Source organism: Catharus ustulatus, chromosome 32 (assembly GCF_009819885.2).
Source record: "Catharus ustulatus isolate bCatUst1 chromosome 32, bCatUst1.pri.v2, whole genome shotgun sequence".
Taxonomy (NCBI): Eukaryota; Metazoa; Chordata; class Aves; order Passeriformes; family Turdidae; genus Catharus; species Catharus ustulatus.
The window spans coordinates 2,627,113-2,641,923 of NC_046252.1; the positions used below are offsets into that span (position 1 = coordinate 2,627,113).

At 61.8% G+C, this 14,811-nt stretch overlaps 3 protein-coding genes and 1 non-coding gene across 4 annotated transcripts; 3 read left to right on the plus strand and 1 right to left on the minus strand.

Annotated features, from left to right (window-relative positions):
• Window positions 1-5,814: 5,814 nt before the first annotated feature.
• On the minus strand, window positions 5,815-5,948 carry LOC117009415. The gene has a single exon (XR_004420477.1). It is a non-coding gene; the product is annotated as a small nucleolar RNA SNORA57 (small nucleolar RNA).
• A 317-nt stretch (window positions 5,949-6,265) lies between these two features.
• On the plus strand, window positions 6,266-7,271 carry C32H11orf98 (chromosome 32 C11orf98 homolog). Its single transcript, XM_033083539.2, has 4 exons — window positions 6,266-6,368; window positions 6,556-6,620; window positions 6,705-6,793; window positions 6,889-7,271. The coding sequence occupies exons 1-4, from the start codon at window positions 6,333-6,335 to the stop codon at window positions 6,984-6,986; spliced, it is 288 nt and encodes a 95-aa protein (XP_032939430.1). The 5' UTR covers window positions 6,266-6,332; the 3' UTR covers window positions 6,987-7,271.
• A 189-nt stretch (window positions 7,272-7,460) lies between these two features.
• Window positions 7,461-10,958, plus strand: INTS5 (integrator complex subunit 5). The gene is made up of 2 exons (XM_033083518.2): window positions 7,461-7,516; window positions 8,043-10,958. Exons 1-2 carry the CDS (start codon window positions 7,461-7,463, stop codon window positions 10,786-10,788), a joined length of 2,802 nt encoding a protein of 933 aa, XP_032939409.1. The 3' UTR covers window positions 10,789-10,958.
• Window positions 10,959-11,599: 641 nt separating this feature from the next.
• On the plus strand, window positions 11,600-14,791 carry POLR2G (RNA polymerase II subunit G). Its single transcript, XM_033083524.2, has 8 exons — window positions 11,600-11,682; window positions 11,840-11,949; window positions 12,466-12,625; window positions 13,175-13,225; window positions 13,342-13,407; window positions 13,500-13,571; window positions 14,420-14,453; window positions 14,598-14,791. The coding sequence occupies exons 1-8, from the start codon at window positions 11,671-11,673 to the stop codon at window positions 14,609-14,611; spliced, it is 519 nt and encodes a 172-aa protein (XP_032939415.1). The 5' UTR covers window positions 11,600-11,670; the 3' UTR covers window positions 14,612-14,791.
• Window positions 14,792-14,811: the final 20 nt, after the last annotated feature.

The following is a 14,811-nucleotide window of genomic DNA, read 5'->3' on the forward strand; positions in this document are numbered from 1 at the left end:
GCTGGTGGGAGGACCGGAAACTCCCCCTGCGCCATCTTGTACCATAGAGAAACCGGTAGAAAGCGAACGACCGCTCCGGGCCCCTGATACCATAGAGACGGCGGGTTGGAGGACCGGAAATTCTTCCCGCGCCATCTTGTATCATAGAGAAGTGGGCTAGAAAGGCCTCAAACCGCTCTGCCAAAAAGTGAACATAGAGACGGCGGGTTGGAGGACCGGAAAATGTCCCCGCGTCATGTTGGATCATAGAGAAGCGTGCAAGAAAGGCGGGAAAGCGCTCCCAAAAGTTAATACCATAGAGACGGTCTGTTGGAGGACCGGAAACTCGTTGGCGCCATCTTGTATCATAGAGAAGTCGGCTAGAAAGGGTTTGAACCCCTCTGCCAGAAAGTGACCATAGAGATGGCGGGTTGGAAGACCGGAAATTTTCCCCGCGCCATCTTGTATCATAGAGAGTCCGGCTAGAAATGCCGGAAACCGCTCCCGCCCGTAAATACCATAGAGACGGAGGGTGGGAGGACCGGAAATTCTCCCAGCGCCATCTTGTACCATAGAGAAACGGGCTAGAAAGGCTTCTTACCGCTCTGCCAGTAATAGACCATAGAGACGGCTTGTTGGAGGACCGGAAATTTTCCCCGCGCCATATTGTACCATAGAGACGTGGGCTAGAAATGCCGGAAACCGCTCCCGCCCGCAAATACCATAGAGACGGAGGGTGGGAGGACCGGAAATTCTCCCAGCACCATCTTGTACCATAGAGAAGTGGGCTAGAAAGGCTCCTAACCGCTCTGCCAGTAATAGAACATAGAGACGGCTGGTTGGAGGACCGGAAATTTTCCCCGCGCCATCTTGGATCATAGAGAAACGGGCTAGATAGGCGGGACACCGCTCCAGCCTCTGAATACCATAGAGAAGGTCGGTGGGAGGACCGGAAATTCTACCCGCGCCATGTTGGACCATAGAGTGCATCACTAAAAAGGCGGGAAACCGCTCCGTCCCCCATACACCATAGAGACGGTCAGTGGGAGGACCGGAAACTCATTCGCGCCATCTTGTATCATAGAGAAGTGGGCTAGAAAGGCGGCAAACCGCTCTGCCAGAAATTGACCATAGAGAAGGCGTGTTGGAGGACCGAAAATTCTCTCAGCGCCATCTTGTACCATAGAGAATCCGGCTAGAAATGCCGGAAACCGCTCCCACCCATGAATACCATAGAGAGGGCGGGTGGGATGACCGGAAATTCTACCAGCGCCATCTTGTATCATAGAGAAATGGGCTAGAAAGGACGGAAACCGCTCTGCCAGAAATATAGCATAGAGACGGCGGGTTGGAGGACCGGAAATTGTCCCCGCGCCATCTTGTATCATAGAGAAGCGGGTAGAAAGGCGCGTAACCCCTCTGGCCCTCACGGACCATAGAGACGGCAAGTGGGAGGACCGGAAATTTCTCCCACGCCATTTTGTAGCATAGAGACGTGGGCTAGAAAGGCGGGAAACCGCTCCCTCCTGTCAATACCATAGAGAGGGCGGGTGGGAGGACCGGAAATTCCTCCTGCGCCATCTTTTACCATAGAGAAACGGGCTAGAAAGGCGGGAGACTGCTCCGGCCCCTGTATACCATAGAGACGGTCGGTGGGAAGACCGGAAGCTCTTTGGCACCATCTTGTATCATAGAGAAGTGGGCTAGAAAGGCGGAAAATCGCTCTGCCAAAGAATGACCATAAAGACGGGGGGTTGGACCCCCGGAAATTCTCTCCGCGCTATTTTCGATCATAGAGAACAGGGCTAAAAAGGCGGGAAACCGCTCCGGCCAATAAAAAAAACATAGAGATGGTTTTTAGGAGGACCGGAAACTTCTCCCGCGCCGTCTTGTATCATAGAGAAGAAAGGTAGAAAGGCAGGAAACCGCTCCGGCCCCTAAAGACCATAGAGAGGGCGAGTGGGAGGACCGGAAACACCCCCCGCGCCATCTTGTATCATAGAGAAGTCGGTAGAAGGGCGACAGACCGCTCCGGGCCCCTGATACCATAAAGACGGCATGTGGGAGGACCGAAAAGTCCTCCTGCGCCATCTTGTATCATAGAGAAGTGGGCTAGAAAAGCGGGAAACCGCCTTGGCCCAAAAAAAACCATAGAGACGGCGAGTGGGAGGACCGGAAACTCCCCCCACGCCATTTTGTAGCATAGAGAAGTGGGCTAGAAAGGCGGGAAACCGCTCCCTTCTGTCAATACCATAGAGAGGGTGGGTGGGAGGACCGGAAATTCCTCCCGCGCCATCTTGTATCATAGAGAAGCGGGCTAGAAAGGCGGGAAACCGCTCCCTCTCGTGAAACACCATAGAGAGGGCGGTTGGGAGGACCGGAAATTTTTCTCTCGCCATCTTGTACCATAGAGAAACGGGCTAGAAAGGCGGGCAACTGCTCCGGCCCCTGAATACCATAGAGACGGCGAGTGGGAGGACCGGAAACTCTCCCCTTGCCATATTGGATCATAGAGTAGTCGTCAAGAAAGGCGGCAAACCGCTCTTTCCCCTAAGTACCATAGAGACGGTCGGTGGGAGGACCGGAAACTCTGTGGCACCATCTTGTATCATAGAGAAGTGGGCTAGAAAGGGGGCAAACCGCTCTGCCAGAGTAAGACCATAAAGACGGCGGGTTGGAGGACCGAAAATTCTCTCCGCGCCATTTTCGATCATAGAGAAGAGTGCTAAAAAGGCGGGAAACCGCTCCGGCAAATAAAAAAAACATAGAGATGGTATTTAGGAGGACGGGAAATTTCTCCCGCGCCATCTTGTATCATAGAGAGGAATGCTAGAAAGGCGGGAAACCGCTCCGGCCCCTAATGACCATAGAGAGGGAGAGTGGGAGGACCGGAAACTCCTCCCGTGCCATCTTGTATCATAGAGAAGCGGGTAGAATGGCGACAGACCGCTCCGGGCCCCCGATACCATAGAGACGGCATGTGGGAGGACCGGGAATTCCTCCTGCGCCATCTTGTACCATAGAGAAGAGGGCTAGAAAGGCGGGAAACCGCTCCGGCCCCCGTAAACCATAGAGAGGGCGAGTGGGAGGACCGGAAATTCTTCCCGCGCCATCTTGTATCATAGAGAAGTGGGCTAGAAAGGCCTCAAACCGCTCTGCCAAAAAGTGAACATAGAGACGGCGGGTTGGAGGACCGGAAAAATGTCCCCGAGTCATGTTGGATCATAGAGAAGCGAGCAAGAAAGGCGGGAAAGCGCTCCCAAAAGTTAATGCCATAGAGACGGTCTTTTGGAGGACCGGAAACTCATTTGCGCCATCTTGTATCATAGAGAAGTGGGCTAGAAAGGCTTTAAACCGCTCTGCCAGAAAGTGACCATAGAGATGGCGAGTTGGAAGACCGGAAATTTTCCCCGCGCCATCTTGTATCATAGAGAGTCCGGCTAGAAATGCCGGAAACCGCTCCCGCCCGAAAATACCATAGAGACGGAGGGTTTGAGGACCGGAAATTCTCCCAGCGCCATCTTGTATCATAGAGAAGTGGGCTAGAACGGCGCCTAACCGCTCTGCCAGTAATAGACCATAGAGACGGCTGGTTGGAGGACCGGAAATTTTCCTTGCGCCATCTTGGATCATAGAGAAGCGGGCTAGAAAGGCGGGAAACCGCTCTCTCCCATAAATACCATAGAGAGGGCGCGTGGGAGGACCGGAAACTCCCCCTGCGCCCTCTTGTATCATAGAGAAGCGGGTAGAATGGCGACAGACCTCTCCGGGCCCCAGATACCATAGAGACGGCAGGTGGGAGGACCGGAAAGTCCTCCTGCGCCATCTTGTACCATAGAGAAGAGGGCTAGAAAGGCGGGAAACCGCTCCGGCCCCTAAAGACCATAGAGAGGGCGAATGGGAGGACCGGAATTTCTTCCCGCGCCATCTTGTATCATAGAGAAGTCGGCTAGAAAGGCAGCAAACCGCTCTGCCAGAAAGTGACCATAGAGATGGCTGGTTGGAGGACCGGAAATTTTCCCCGCGCCATCTTGTATCATAGAGAGTGCGGCTAGAAATGCCGGAAACCGCTCCCGCCCGTAAATACCATAGAGACGGAGGGTGGGAGGACCGGAAATTCTCCCAGCGCCATCTTTTATCATAGAGAAGTGGGCTAGAAAGGCGCCTAACCGCTCTGCCAACAATAGACCATAGAGACGGCGGGTTGGAGGACTGGAAATTTTCCCCGCGCCATCTTGGATCATAGAGAAGCGGGCTAGAAAGGCGGGAAAGCGCTCTCTCCCGTAAATACCATAGAGAGGGCGCGTGGGAGGACCGGAAACTCCCCCTGCGCCCTCTTGTATCATAGAGAAACGGGCTAGAAAGGCGGCACAGCGCTCTGCCAGATAGTGACCATAGAGACGGCGGGTTGGAGGACCGGAAATTGTCCCCACGCCATTTTGCATCATAGAGAAGCGGGCAAGAAAGGCGGGAAACCGCTCTGGCCCCCATGCACCATAGAGTGCGCGGGTGGGAGGACCGGAAATTTTCCCCGCGCCATCTTGGATCATAGAGAAGCGGGCTAGAAAGGCGGGAAACCGCTCTCTCCCGTAAATACCATAGAGAGGGTGCGTGGGCGGACCGGAAACGCCCCCTGCGCCATCTTGTATCATAGAGAAATGGGCTAGAAAGGCGGCAAACCGCTCTGCCAGAGACTTAGCATAGAGACGGCCGGTTGGAGGACCGGAAACATTCCCCGCGCCATTTTGGATCATAGAGAAGCGGGCACAAAGGCGGGAAACCGCTCTGGCCTTCAGGTACCATAGAGTGGGCGGGTGGGAGGACCGGAAATTTTCCCCGCGCCATCTTGGATCATAGAGAAGCGGGCTAGAAAGGCGGGAAACCGCTCTCTCCCGTAATGACCATAGAGAGGGTGCGTGGGAGGACCGGAAACGCCCCCTGCGCCATCTTGTATCATAGAGAAATGGGCTAGAAAGGCGTCAATCCGCTCTGCCAGAGAGTGACCATAGAGACGGGGGTTTGGAGGACCGGAAATTGTCCCCGCGCCATGTTGGATCATAGAGAAGCATGCAAGAACGGCGGGAAACCGCTCTGGCCCTCAGGCATCATAGAGTGGGCGGGTGGGAGGACCGGAAATTCTCCCCGCGCCATCTTCTACCATAGAGAAGCGGGCTAGAAAGGCGTGCAACCGGTCCGGCCCCTAAATACCATAGAGAGGGCGAGTGGGAGGACCGGAAAACCTCCCCTCGCCATCTTGCATCATAGAGAGGAGGGCTAAAAAGGCGCAGAACCGCTCCGTCTTCTCTATACCATAGAGATGAGGAGTGGGAGGACCGTAAAGTCCTCCCACGCCATCTTGGATCATAGAGAAGGGCGCTAAAGGGGCGGTAAACCGCTCCGGCCCCTATAGACCATAAAGATGTCGGGTGGGAGGACCAGAAATCTCTCCCAGCACTCGGGGATCATAGAGTGGGCGGCTAGGAGGGCGGGCACCGCTCCGCCCGACAGTGACCATAGAGACAGCTCCAGGAGTACCCGGCTGCCCCCTCATCACCACCCGATCCCCCTGACCGTCGGGAATGCGGCGGCCGAGCGGCTTCAGCGCGGGGAGATCCCCCCTCCCTCATCCCGAGGATCGCCGCTACCCAAGGAAGACACGAGATCAAAGTGGAGAGGTTTAAAGCGATTTATTAACAATTAACAAATAAAATAGCTCATCCGATGCCGGCGCCGTACAGTTGCGTTCTTTGTCCTTTAGCGAGTACTGCAAAAGAAAACAGGGAGGTGAAGCGACGGCCCCGAGCTCTCCCGAGCTGCAGGGTCGCGACAGCAGCGCCTTGTCCCGGCGTGTGAGGGTGGGACCGGCGGACGCGACCGCCGGCACCGAAGACTCCGCGCCGGTCGTTGGTTTCCCTCCGCACATCACAGGCCCCGGCACGGGACAGCCGGGGTCCGCCAAGAACTGGAGGAGCTTCTCGGTGCCCCCGCGCGGTTTTCCGCCCAAATCCACCCCAAATCCCAGCACCCGCACCCTCCGCTCACCAAGGGATGAAAGGGCTCAAAGCTCCGCCGCGACCCTTTTATAGGGCCCGCGTGTGGGCGGGGCTTTGGAGAATTCGACTAATCAGAGGTGGCGGCGGGCGCTTCCCAGCCAATTAAAACCATTCTAAGAAGAAGGGGGCGGAAACCTAATTAAATATTCAATGGTATTATAATATGGGCGTGGCTCTCGTGTCTGCAGCCAATCAGAAACCCCCTCGCGCTCAAGGACCAATAATATTCGCGGGGCGGGGTAAAGGGGCGGGGTGAAGTGACCGGAAGTACGGCTGCAGCGGAACCCACGTGGGGACGCGATGGGGATCGGGGGCAAAATCAACCGGCCCCGAACGGTGACCGGGGGGTCCCGGAGGGTCCCGGGGGTGCAAGAGGGCCTCGGAAGGGTCCCGACGGGAGGGAGAGCCCCAGGGGTGGCGCGAGTCCCGTTCCGCACGGTGGTCCCAGTAACCGGTACCGGAGGGTTTGGGACGGGCCTCCGGTAACTCCGGGACGCCACCGGTGACCCCTTTGTGCCCGCAGGAGCTGCGCAAGAAGCTTTTCAAGCGGCGGCGGGAGCTGGCGCGGGGGCGGCGGCAGAAGCGGCGGTGAGCGCCTCCCCCCCGTGCCCCTCCCCGGTGTCCTTTGGTGTCCCCCGTGACTGATGGGGGTCCCCGGTGTCTGCGGTGCAGGTCGGTGTCGGTCCCGGCGGCTCCGGTCCCGCTCTGGGGGAAGCGGCGGAGGAAGGAGCTGAAGCGGCTGCGGGGAGCGGCCAAGAGGGGTGAGCGGGGGGGGGTCACAAGGGACACCGGGGGTGGCACCAGAGGGGACACCGGGGGTGGCACCGCGGCTCTGACCCCTCCCGGGTGTCCCCAGCGCTGGAGGCGGCCGTGACCGAGGCGAAAAAGCCAGAGAAGGAGAAGAGGACCGGCAAGGACGGCGACGTGGAAATGGCAGAGGTGGCACCAGAGTGACCGCAGTGCCACCAGTGCCACCAGTTCATCCTGCTGGGCTCACTGGGCGCTCACCGCTGTCCCCAAAACATCACCGGTGCCCTGTCGCTGTTCTCGGTGTCTGCGCCAGCGTCACCAGATTCTCACCACTGTGTCCCCAGTCCATCTGCAATGTCCCCAGTTTACACCAGCGTCCCCAGTCCCTGTTCCCAGCTCCTCCCCAGTGTCCTCAACCCCTCCTCAGTGTCCCCAGTCCCCGTGCCCAGCCCCGATCGGTGTCCCCAGCAATAAACTCGCTCTCCTCTGTCCCCGCGTCTGTCCTGGATGGGCGGGGAGGGGACTCCCCCGGGGGGGACGCTTTTCGCGGTGACACCGCGGGGGGGGTGGGCAGGGAGGGGCGGAACCCTCGCGCGCGGCCGCGGGGGCGGGGGGGGTTTCCTGGGCAGGGCGCTCTCGGCGCATGCGCAGCCGCCCGGCCCGGCCGCCGCCGCCGCCATGTCGGCGCTGTGCGACCCCCCCGGCGCCGCCAGCCCCCCCCGGCCCCCGCTCAGGTACCGCTGCCAGCGGGGACCCCCCGCGGTGGGGAGAAGAGACCCCCGGGACCCCCTCAGGGCTGGGGGAGGCGACTCCCGGAGCTGGGCCCCTTAGCGATGCCCCCCCCCACCCCGGTCCCTGTTTTCGGGACCCCCGGGCCCCCCCTCCCGGTGTTGTCCCCGCTTAGAGACCCCTCCCCAGTCCCGGGGTGGGCCCCCCGGGTGCTGCCCCTTCCCCTCAGCCTCCCGAGACCCCCAGGACCCCGGCCCGGTGCTGGGTGTCCCCCGACCCATTTATCCTGTTTTTAACACCGCTTCTCCCCTCTCCATCCCCAGATTTCACTCCGGGGGGGTCCCTGACTGCCCTCTACGTTTTTAAACCCCATTTTAACCCCTGTTTAACACCATTTCCCCCCCTTCTCCATCACCTAGGAGACGCTACCATCCCCAGATTTTCCTGACCGCCCCCCACCCTTTTTAACCCCTTTATAACTCCATTTTAACCCCTGTTTTAACCCGTTTTTTAACCCGTTCCCCTTTCCAGCGCGCAGGAGCTGTCGCAGGAGGTGAAGGCGTTCCTGAGCGGGCTGGACCCGGTGCAGGGGACGCCGCTGTCGCCCCCCGCCCACGCCCGCTGCGCCCTGCGGCTGCTGCGCTGCCTCCCCCCGGCCCGGCACGCCGCCCTGCAGCACCTGCGCGGCCTCTTCGACGAGCAGGTGTGCTCGCACCTGCTGCAGCGCGAGGGCGGCACCCCGGCCCCCAAACCCTCCCCGGGAGCCGAGGTGCTGCAGGAGGCTCGCAGGGCGCTGGCCGAGCTGGTGGCCGCCAACCCGCGGGCGTGGGCGCCCGGCGTGGCCGCCTGGGCCAGCGAGCTGATGGGGCAGCTGAGCAGTAAATACGCGGGCAGGCCCGGGGTGCCGCCCGCCGCCAGCCTCAACGAGCTGCTGCAGCTCTGGATGTCGTGCCCGGCCACCAGGGCGCTGCTGGACATCTACAGCCAGTGCCTGGCCGCCATGGTGGGCAGCTGCCCCGACGCCTGCGTGGACGCGCTGCTGGACACGTCGGTGCAGCACTCGCCGCATTTCGACTGGGTGGTGGCGCACGTGGGCTCCTCCTTCCCCGGCACCATCATCAGCAGGGTGCTGTCGTGCGGCCTCAAGGATTTCTGCGCCCACGGGGGCGGCGAGGCGGCGGCGGCGGGCACGGCCGGGGACAAGCGCGTGCCCAAGATCGCGTCCGTGGTCGGCATCCTGGGCCACCTGGCCTCGCGCCACGCCGGCAGCATCAAGCAGGAGCTGCTGAGGATGTTCCACGAGAGCCTGGGCTCGTCCCGGGAGCACCACAAAGCCACGGTGCCCTTCCTGCTGCAGCTGGCCCTGATGTCCCCGACCCTGCTGGCCACCGTGTCCCCGGAGCTGGTGGACTCTCTGAAGCCGCCAGTGCTGAACCAGCTGCACCAGCACTTCTCGGCCGTGCCCAGGGACGAGCTGGAGGGCGTGGTGGGCGTGGTGGTCCACCTGCTGTGCCACACCTCGGCCGGCGCGCTGCGGACGCTGCGCTTCCTGCTGGCCACGGCCGCCCCCGCCTCGGTCATCACGGCGCCGGGGCCGGCGCTGCACGAGGGCGTCCGCGAGGCCTGCGAGCGCCTGCTGCAGCTGCTGCTGCTGCACCTGCAGAAACTGGTGCACGGCCGCGGCTCCGCCAGCCTGGCCGAGTGCCCGGCGCGCCCGGTGCCGTTCCTGGAGGCGCTGCGGCCGCACGTGCGGGAGCTGTGCCTGGACACGCTGCGGCTGGAGCGCAAGCGCTGCCTGTGGCAGCACCAGCTGCTGGCGCTGCTGGCCGTGCACTCGGCGCCCCACGGCGCGGCCGAGGCGCTTTTCTTCCTGCTGGCGCTGGCCAGGACGCCCGAGGAGCTGGCGCTGGCGCCGCAGCTGCACGCGGGGCTCCGCGCCGTCCTGCCCGACCCGCTGCCCGCCGCCGTGGCCGCGGCCGTGGCGCAGATCCACGCCGGCCGCCTGCCCGAGCCGCAGCTGGCGCAGCTCCTGCGCAACCTCGCGCTGCTGCTGCAGCCCCGGGACGGCGACGGCGACGCCGGGGAGCCGGCGCTGGGCGCGGCGCTGGCGCGGCACCTGCCGGACCTGGCCCAGCTGCTGCTGCACCCGCGGGCCGAGGTGGCCGAGGCCGCTTGCCGCCTGCTGGCCGCCTGCCCGCTGCCCCGGGCGCTGCCCCCGGCGCATCTCCTGCCGGCCGTGCGCGCGGCCGTGCGCCGCTTCTTCGCGGGGCTGTGGCTCGGCGACGCGGCCGCGCTGGCCCCCGGCGTGAGGCTGCTGGCCCGGCTCAGCGCCGTCAGCCCCGCGGCCGCCAAGGCCGTGCTGGCCCAGCTGGTGGAGGGGGCTCTGGGCGGCCGCAACGCCGAGCTCTTCGGGGGCACCGCGGAGCCCCCCGGGCACGAGGCCGCGCCGGTGCCGCCCGCGGTGTCGCTGCTGGACACCAACCAGCGCTTCACCGCCGGCCTCAACACCTCGGGCGGCGTCTGGTCCGTGTTCCACGCCGGCGTCATCGGCCGCGGGCTGAAGCCGGTGGCGGGCGGGGGCCAGCGCAGCGCCGAGGAGCTGAGCCGCAACACCCAGACCTTCCTGAGCCTGGTGCTGCGCTGCTGCCGCGGCTCCGGCCCCGCCGTGGGCGCCGAGGCCGCCAAGGCGGTGGCGGCGGCGCTGGTGGAGGCCGTGTGCCCCGAGGCCGCCGGCGCCGAGCTGGCCTGGCCGCCCGAGGAGCTGGCCCGCGCCACGGTGGAGCGGGACCTGCGGATCCTGCGGCGCTTCCGCCAGCACCCGCTGCTCTTCCCGCTGCTGCGCCTGGTCGCCGGCGGCCACCCCGCGCTCTGCTACTGCTCCGTGCTGCTGCGGGGGCTGCTGGCCAGCTTGGTGGCCCACTGGGACGCGTGCCGGGCCAGCAGCACGGTGGCCTCGCCGTGGCACCTGCGCGCCTCGTGCGCCCTCGTGGCGCTGCTGGCCGAGGGCTCGCTGCTGCCGCCCGTGCTGGGGAACATGCACGAGCTGTTCCCCGAGCTGGCCCCCTTCGAGGTGCACCTGCTGCTGCTCAGCGTGTGGGGTTACCTGCGGGAGAACAGCCCCCTGCCCCAGAAATTCACCTTCCAGCCCGAGCTGGGCATGTTCCGCCGGGATTTCGGGCGGGACGGGGACGTGGGGAAGCACCTGGCGGTGCTGCACAGCGTCCTGCACAGGAACATCCACAGGTTGGGCTTGCTGGCTGGGAGGTTTTACCCCTGAGCGGGGCGGAATTGGCGTTTGGGAGAACCTTGGAGGCCAAAATTTGGGGTTTGGGAGACCCCCCTCCAGTTTTGGGGGGATTTTGGGGATCAGTGTGGAGGGTTTGGGGTTGGTGGAGGTTGGAGAAGGTGCTGGAAATTTGGATTTGTAATAAAAACGAACGGAAAGGAGGAGAAGGGTGTGGAGTGTGGGGTTGGGAGGGGTGGGGAGGGTCTGGGGGTGTCTGGGTGGGATGGGAGGGGGTTTGGGGGGGGTCCCAGGGAGGTTTTGGGGGGTTTCAGGAGGGTCTGGGGGGGTCTGGGTGGGATGGGAGGGGGTTTGGGGGGGTCCCAGGAGGGTCTGAGGGTGTCCAGGACGTTCTGAGGTTGCTGGGGATGGTGGTGGAAGGTGTTTAGAGAGGAGTTTTAGAGGTTTGGGGGGTCCTGGACGATTTTTTGGGGGTCTCAGGAGGGTCTGAATGTATTCTAGGGGAGTCTGGGAGTATTCTGGGGGTTCTCATGGGGGTCTGGGTGTGTTTTGGGGGGTCTCAGGGTGTCCAAAGGCCCTGCTTGGGGTATCTGGATGGGTTGGGAGGGGTTTGGGGTGTCCCACGGCGTTTGGGATGTCCGGGACGGTCCCGCGGGTGTTTTGGGGGGTCCTGGGGGTCCCGGGGAGCTCCTGGGCCCCGCCCTGTCAATCATCCGCCTCGCCCCGCCCATCCCTCCCAACCGACCAGTCACAGCCCTCCTTCGGCTCGTGACCGCGCCCCTCCCCAAAGCGCCGCGTTCCTATTGGTGGGCGGGGCCTCTCGCGGCCGGCGACCAATCAGCGCCGCGCTCGTTGGCGGGAAGCGTCACTTCCGGCGGAAACGGCGGCGGGTGCGGAAGCGGCGGCGGCCCGAGGATGTTTTACCACGTGAGCGGCACCGGGGGTCACGTGGGGCACCGGGGGTCACGTGTCACGCCGGTGGGGGGGTCCCGGTGTCCCTTTGGGGGGTCCCGGGGGTCTCCCCGCCCTTGGGGACGCTCCCGGTGCGGTCCCGGTAACTCCCGGTACCTCCCGGTGCCCCCAGATCTCCCTGGAGCACGAGATCCTGCTGCACCCCCGGTACTTCGGGCCCAACCTGCTCAACACCGTCAAACAGAAGCTCTTCACCGAGGTGGAGGGGACCTGCACCGGGAAGTGAGCTGCGGGCACCGGGGGAGACCGGAACGGCCCCAAAATGCGCCAAAACCACCCCCGGGAACCCAAACCCAGCCCCGGGAACCGCGACACCCCTCCCTGAGACAGCCCCGGGACCCCAAACCCATCCCGAGCCCCCCCAGGATAACCCCGGGACCCCCACATGTCCCCAAATCCACCCTAAAATATCCCAAAAGTACACGAAACCGCCCAAAATATCCCCTCAGTTCTCCTAAACCCTCTCAAGACACCTCTAGGACCCCCCCCAAATCATCCACCCCCCAAAAAAAAACCCCAAAGCACACCCAGCACCCCCCCAAAACCCTAAAACACACCCAGCATCCTCCCCAATCCTGCCAAAATAACCCAAAACACACCCAGGACCCTCCAAAAAAATCCCCAAACCCACCCCAAACTCCCCAAAAAAAACCCCAAAACACACCCAGGACCCCCCAAAAAAATCCCCAAACTCCCCAAAAAAAGCCCCAAAACACACCCAGGACCCCCAAAATGCAGGTACGGGTTCGTGATCGCCGTCACCACCATCGACAACATCGGGGCCGGGGTGATCCAGCCCGGCCGGGGCTTCGTGCTCTACCCCGTGCGCTACAAGGCCATCGTGTTCCGGCCCTTCAAGGGCGAGGTGGTGGACGCTGTGGTCACCCAGGTCAACAAGGTGGGGAATTTGGGGGGTCCTGAGGGAGTTCTGGGGTCACCCAGATGGAGGAGGTGACAATTTTGGGGGACCTGGAGGGTCCTGAGGGGATCCTGAGGGGGTTCTGGGGTCGCCTGGGTGGTCAAAGTGACAATTCTGAGGGTTCTGGGGTCACCCAGATAGACGAGGTGACAGTTTTGGGAGTCCTGGAGGGTTCTGAGGGGGTCCTGAGGGGGTTCTGGGGTCACCCAGGTCAACAAGGTCGAGAATTTGGGGGTCCTGAGGGGATTCTGTGGTCACCTGGGTGGTCACAGTGACGATTCTGGGGGTTCTGGGGTCACCCAGATGGACGAGGTGACAGTTTTGGGGGTCCTGGAGGGTCCTGAGGGGATTCTGTGGTCACCTGGGTGGTCAAAGTGACAATTCTGGGGGTTCTGGGGTCTCCCAGGTGCTCAGGGTGACAGTTTTTTGGGGGCCTTTGAGGGTCTGCAGGGCCCTGACCCCCTTTTCTGTCCCTTTTTTGTCCCCTTTCTGTCCCTTTTTTGTCCCTTTCTGTCCCTTTTCCCCCAGGTCGGGCTGTTCACCGAGATCGGGCCCATGTCCTGCTTCATCTCCCGCCACGTGAGGAGGGGGCACACCCCAAAATCATCCCTGGGGGAGGGGTGGGGACCCCAAAATCCCCTTTGGGGGATCCCCCCGAGCCCCCCCAACCGCTCTGTCCCCCCTTGTCCCCTCAGTCCATCCCCTCAGAGATGGAATTCGACCCCAACTCCAACCCCCCCTGCTACAAAACCGTGGATGAGGTGAGTCTGGGGGGTCCTGGGGGGTCCCCAAGGTCCCCTCCCCGCCTTGGGGGGTCCCCAGGGCCCCCCCATCAGCGCCCCCTCCCCCCCAGGACATCGTGATCCAGCAGGACGACGAAATTCGGCTGAAGATCGTGGGGACCCGCGTGGACAAGAACGACATCGTGAGTGGGGGGGGATCTGGGGGCAGCCCCGAGGTTTGGGGGGAAAAATCTGAGATTTGGGAATGGAAATCCGGAAATTTGGGAGGAAATCCTGAAATTTGGGAGGGGAAATCCTGAAATTTGGGAGGGGAAATCCTGAGATTTGGGAGGGGAAATCCTGAAATCTGGGAGGAGAAATCCTGAAATTTGGGAGGGGAAATCCTGAAATTTGGGGAGAAATCCTGAAATTTGGGAGAGGAAATCCTGAGATTTGGGGGGACAAATCCTGAAATTTGGGAGGGGAAATCCTGAAATTTGGGGGGAAATCCTGAGATTTGGGAGGGGAAATCCTGAAATTCAGGGGAAATCCTGAAATTTGGGAGGGGAAATCCTGAAATCTGGGAGGAGAAATCCTGAGATTTGGGAGGGGAAATCCTGAAATTTGGGAGGGAAAATTCTGAAATTTGGGAGGAAAAATCCTGAGATTTGGAAGGGGAAATCCTGATATTTGGGAGGGGAAATCCTGAGATTTGGGGGGACAAATCCTGAAATTTGGGAGGAAAAATCCTGAAATTTGGGAGGAAAAATCCTGAGATTTGGAAGGGGAAATCCTGATATTTGGGAGGGGAAATCCTGAAATTTAAGAGGGGAAATCCTGAGATTTGGGAGGGAAAATCCTGAAATTTGGGAGGAAATTCTTAAACTCAGGGGTGGGGAGGGGGAGTGTGCCCATTTTGTTGGAAAATCCCCAATTCCACGGAGAGATCTCCAATTTTGGGAGGGAATTTCTCATTTTAGGGGGGCAGTTTTGGGGGGGCTGGGTCCAGGTGAGCCGCTCCCTCTGACCCTGCCCCTTCCCTCCCCCCCAGTTCGCCATTGGCTCCTTGATGGACGATTACCTGGGTGAGTTTGAGGGGTCCCGGGTTTTTTTTTTGGGGGGGATTCTGGGGAGATTTTGGGTTGGGGGGACCCTCAGGGACCCCCTGGGAAATTTGGGGAGGGGGATTGTGTGTCCCTCCCCCTCATCCTTTCTCCTTCTCCCCCCAGGTCTCGTCAGCTGAGCACCAGGAGCAGCCAGGACTCCTCCTCAGTTGTACCCTCCCAAATTTTGGGGTGTCTCCTCCCCAAATTTTGGGGACTCCCCCCCAGTTTTGGGAGGTTCTGGCAGCGGGGCCACCCCCAGAGCTGGGGGGGCTCTGCCTTTCCCCTCCACATTCCCAATAAAATTATTTCCCACCGTTTCCAAACTTTGTCGCTTGTT

Bases quoted from the DNA above. Each gene is read 5' to 3' on its own strand.
- C32H11orf98 (XM_033083539.2), top strand. From the start codon at position 6,333: ATGGGGATCGGGGGCAAAATCAACCGGCCCCGAACG. The intron at 6,621-6,704 runs GTGAGCGCCTCC...TCTGCGGTGCAG, and splicing joins GGGCGGCGGCAGAAGCGGCG to GTCGGTGTCGGTCCCGGCGG. The intron at 6,794-6,888 runs GTGAGCGGGGGG...GGGTGTCCCCAG, and splicing joins GCGGGGAGCGGCCAAGAGGG to CGCTGGAGGCGGCCGTGACC.
- INTS5 (XM_033083518.2), top strand. From the start codon at position 7,461: ATGTCGGCGCTGTGCGACCCCCCCGGCGCCGCCAGCCCCCCCCGGCCC. The intron at 7,517-8,042 runs GTACCGCTGCCA...TCCCCTTTCCAG, and splicing joins CCCCCCCGGCCCCCGCTCAG to CGCGCAGGAGCTGTCGCAGG.
- POLR2G (XM_033083524.2), top strand. The intron at 12,626-13,174 runs GTGGGGAATTTG...CTTTTCCCCCAG, and splicing joins TGGTCACCCAGGTCAACAAG to GTCGGGCTGTTCACCGAGAT. The intron at 13,572-14,419 runs GTGAGTGGGGGG...CCTCCCCCCCAG, and splicing joins GCGTGGACAAGAACGACATC to TTCGCCATTGGCTCCTTGAT.